Here is a 3,821-nt window from a genome sequence, read left to right on the forward strand (position 1 = left end):
TGAAGATGTTGCCGGGCAGCACTTTCACTGTGGTCCGTACTTGCGAGCTCCTCATCACTCTAGTCAGTTCGATCGTACTGTTGGGGAAGTAGGCCCATCTACTGTTGCAGTCAGCTGTGCATAGTGTTGCTCTTAGGGTCTTCAATCGTTTCCATTACGTCGCCGTAGCGGCGATGCTCATTGGGGGTGCTATTGACTCCTTCGCTACGCAGCATGATGATAAGGTGTCAAAGCAGGATGTCCAGGTCGTGGCTGGAGTGCTTATTACTTTTTTCGGTAAGTTCTTGTCACAAATAGCGCGCGCCCGAGTAATCGATTGCATTCCATTGGTTGTTTGCCGATATGTAGTGTAGATCGCTGTGTCTTCAGGCGTGGCGCTGGCGAGCTCGTCCCAAGCAGTTCTGGTCGAGTGGCTGTATCAACACAACATCATGGTTAAGAAGCGATATGATCACTTAATGGAAATCTCCCTGTAATTTCTAATATAAAGTAATTTCGTGGCGAGTGACGGAATCGATAGATACACCACGTTCTACACATGTGTCGCTCTGATGCTCGGAACGTTCCTGTTCTCTGGAGATGAACCTCATTACTGGTACCAGGCTCTCAGTGTAAGTCGCTACTACCTGTTATCTCTTCGAGACAGTTTATTGTTATTCGTTCAGGATGCCATTCGAGCTGCTCCGTTTACTACTTGGTTGTGTCTTATCGGCTTGACTATGTCTCGTGCAGTGGCCATGACATCGAAGGTTGGTGTCACGGTCCACTCGGACGCTATGTTCAACAGATCTCTCACTACAGTGAGAAGAGTCTGTCAGGTGGGCCGATGATGCTCAGCTAGTGATAGGTGAAAATACACTGTGTGTTCAGATCAGCTTTATGGCGATCATTTTTCATGAACATCTGTGTGCCTTGGCTGTGTTCGGTATCGTCTTGAGTGTTGCAGCCAGCAGTCTCTATGCGTTTGCTGGTGAGTATGATCACGCTTGATCAGTATGGGAATATATGCACATGGTCTAACATATGTGTTGGTGATGAAATTTCTGAGGAAATTTTCATTGGATTCTGTAAATTCCAGGAACTCCTGTGATTAGTAAGAAATTTCTCAGCTCAGTTGAGTTAAGCGGACTTTTATTCCAACACTGCCTTTGATCGCCGGATGTCGTTGAAGTTTTCCTTTTCAGCAAACCTCGGTGCTCGCAGGAGCGCACGCCTCGCTGCCAAGGAAGGCGCGACGGCACCACTTTTACAGGAGAACCACGTCCTGGGAAAAACCGCTTGAAAAACGATCACAGACGTACGTATATTTCGACTGCTCAGTTGAAGTCGACCGACGGCCAAATTTTTACCACCATGCACTTGCCGGTAGTGCAATGGTCCACTGCATTTTTTCTCGCTCTTTTTTCCGACTGCCTGGCTTGGACCAGTAAGGATCACTGCGCACAGCACTTGCCGTCAGCTAGCAGTCAACTAGCGCCTACTAGAAGTCTCGGTGGCGATATGATCGAATAGTGTTTTGGTGGTCAATGGATCTCGCGGGATGTCGCGATTATTGGGGTTTGCCGCGCAAGAGTAAATAATAGACATCAGTTTGATGACCGCGAATTGAGTGGTCAATACAGCGCTAATGGAGGACGTAGTAGAACAATAGGCTCTATAACTATTCTTAGTACCGAGCTCTGAAACTTTGAGATTCTGAAAGTTGAGAAAAAGGTTACTCTCATAGAAGTATAGGGCTTGCCATTATCATGGTGAAACTACTTATTGATGGCTGCTCACAATCGGGCACGACTACACCCCTCCACAAATTCTTAGCATATCCGGTTTTTCGACTCCTGCACAGACACCACAACGAGCATCATCTTGCGGCTCAGGAAGGTATGTACTTATGCTTTACCTGATATGACCCCCAAGTTACAGGGCCTAACTCCTCGTAGTTAGTGAGAAGTCGAAGATTGGTGAAAAATTTTCTCCACATATTCTTAGCATATACGTGTTTAAATTGCGCCTCAAAATACGAACTTCTACTGGGGGAGTATATCTATAACTTTGCTCCTGATCTAATGCTATACATCAACAGAAACAGAATCGGTCATAATGGTATCCCTCCATGTTTCACTCTCATATTCGTAGCTGAGCTACGAATATGAGAGTGAAACATGGAGGGATACGTAGCTCATAGCGGCTCGCTACGGTAGCTCATAGAATACTTGATGAATGGGATTACATTATACGTTCGCTCTCTAATAGTTACCCTTCCCTCACAATTGTAGGGGATCCTTCTCTATCGGATGAGTTGTAACACATCATTCATTCGTCTCTCTCCACTTCTCGAGGTGTTGTGTTTGCCAACCCAAATTGATGCGCTCGGTTAAGGTGAAGTTGGCGAATTACCTCTAATGGTCGGCCCGGAAGACGCGGTATCGCCATTAGAAGGTCTCAATTGCGAACAACGCCAGGTGTTTTGTGAGAGAGAGGTGGGAATACGCCTCAGAAGAACATCTTGGGCCATAATGTGTTTATTTGCAGGAAGAGCTGCGAGACGAGCATGAGGAGTATCTGAGACTTCATCCCGAGTTGAGGCAAGTCCTGAACGATTTTATTGCTGCAAACCTGTTGCACCAGCCGGTAATTAGAACCAAAGCTTGCCGGTGCGCATCACTATGTGCTTGTAACGTTATGGCTGGCGGTGACGCCCATGGACTCCTGAGTGGCCTTCTCTAATCGACGAGAACTGATTGAGTCTATTTCTCTGTGCTCTGCTTCTTGCCGTGGTAGATAGTCATTCGGTTCGCGGAGTGTGCGTACTACGTACTACGTAGATGCAACGCAACTCACTTCGGAATAGAAATTCATTAGTTTTTCGCGTTCCCATGCGGCAACTGCGAGACTAGCCTGGAACTCAAACGGTTCGCGGAAACATGGTCTCACAGTTTGCTTCAGGACGGGGATCTTCTACCTCGACCTTGATGTTGTGCTCTAACTTAGGACGATATTTTCGCATTCGCGAAGAGTTATTTCGCGGCCTTCAACGATACTCCTAACGCGCAGGCTGGGGCAGAAAGTAACGCTGATTCCCTCCTCTAAGAGGAGTCCTCTTCTCTGCGGACTGTCATGACAGTCGGCAGTGTCTTCCTTCTGAGTTCCGAGGGCACTCTTCGCTCTTGACAGGTACTGTGATGGGTGAAGGCTCCTCGATAGCTGAGACGTGAATTAACATGCATTCATTTCTTTTTCATTTTTTCTGTGTTGCGTGGCTCATGAGGTCTTGAGGCACGATGTTATGCGTGGCCGAGTGAACATTGATGTGTGAACCCATGGATATGGACATGGGTGCAGCAACTACATCGGTTGATCCGCGGATTTGTGTCACATGACATGACTGTCATGTCATGACAAGATACTCCTTTTCGTTGATATCCGAATATTCGCAAAAAAGAATGGCAGTGATGATTCTCATGAACATCGAAAAATGGCAAATTGTCATTTTTCGTGATTGCACTGTGATTGAACCACGGCGGGAAAATATGCAAAGATATGAAATTGATATGAAAAGCTTCGGATATCCTTGAGAATGATACTCGGCAATGCCGAGTCGGCATGCATTATGAGTACTAGCAGATCCCGTTGCTTCGCTCCGGGGGATCTGTAGCTCCTACGGAGGGCAAAGTTGCCATGCACTTCCTGCAATTTGAGTATTTTTGCAACTGGTTCGTTCTGGAAGTGGAGTGTGGACTCCAGAGTGCGGAATAATAGTAGGTCGAAGTTGTAGTAGTCGTTATGTTTTGGGATGTTGTTTGTTCTTCTGATGGTAGTCGGTG

General features: G+C 46.7%; 2 protein-coding genes across 2 annotated transcripts; both read left to right on the top strand.

Moving 5' to 3' along the window:
* Positions 1–5: 5 nt before the first annotated feature.
* Pmar_PMAR008380 (conserved hypothetical protein) lies at positions 6–1,282 on the top strand (the record flags this gene model as incomplete). Its single annotated transcript, XM_002766632.1, has 7 exons — positions 6–88; positions 137–276; positions 370–472; positions 521–611; positions 666–818; positions 871–970; positions 1,185–1,282. The coding sequence occupies 7 exons, from the start codon at positions 6–8 to the stop codon at positions 1,280–1,282; spliced, it is 768 nt and encodes a 255-aa protein (XP_002766678.1).
* A 1,117-nt stretch (positions 1,283–2,399) lies between these two features.
* Positions 2,400–2,628, top strand: Pmar_PMAR008381 (hypothetical protein; the record flags this gene model as incomplete). The annotated part of the gene is made up of 2 exons (XM_002766633.1): positions 2,400–2,477; positions 2,530–2,628. Coding segments are annotated over 2 exons (177 nt in total), but the record flags the coding sequence as incomplete, so codon positions are not given.
* Between the last annotated feature and the right edge of the window lie 1,193 nt (positions 2,629–3,821).

This window comes from Perkinsus marinus, assembly GCF_000006405.1.
Source record: "Perkinsus marinus ATCC 50983 genomic scaffold scf_1104296972200, whole genome shotgun sequence".
NCBI classification, from domain to species: domain Eukaryota; phylum Perkinsozoa; order Perkinsida; family Perkinsidae; genus Perkinsus; species Perkinsus marinus.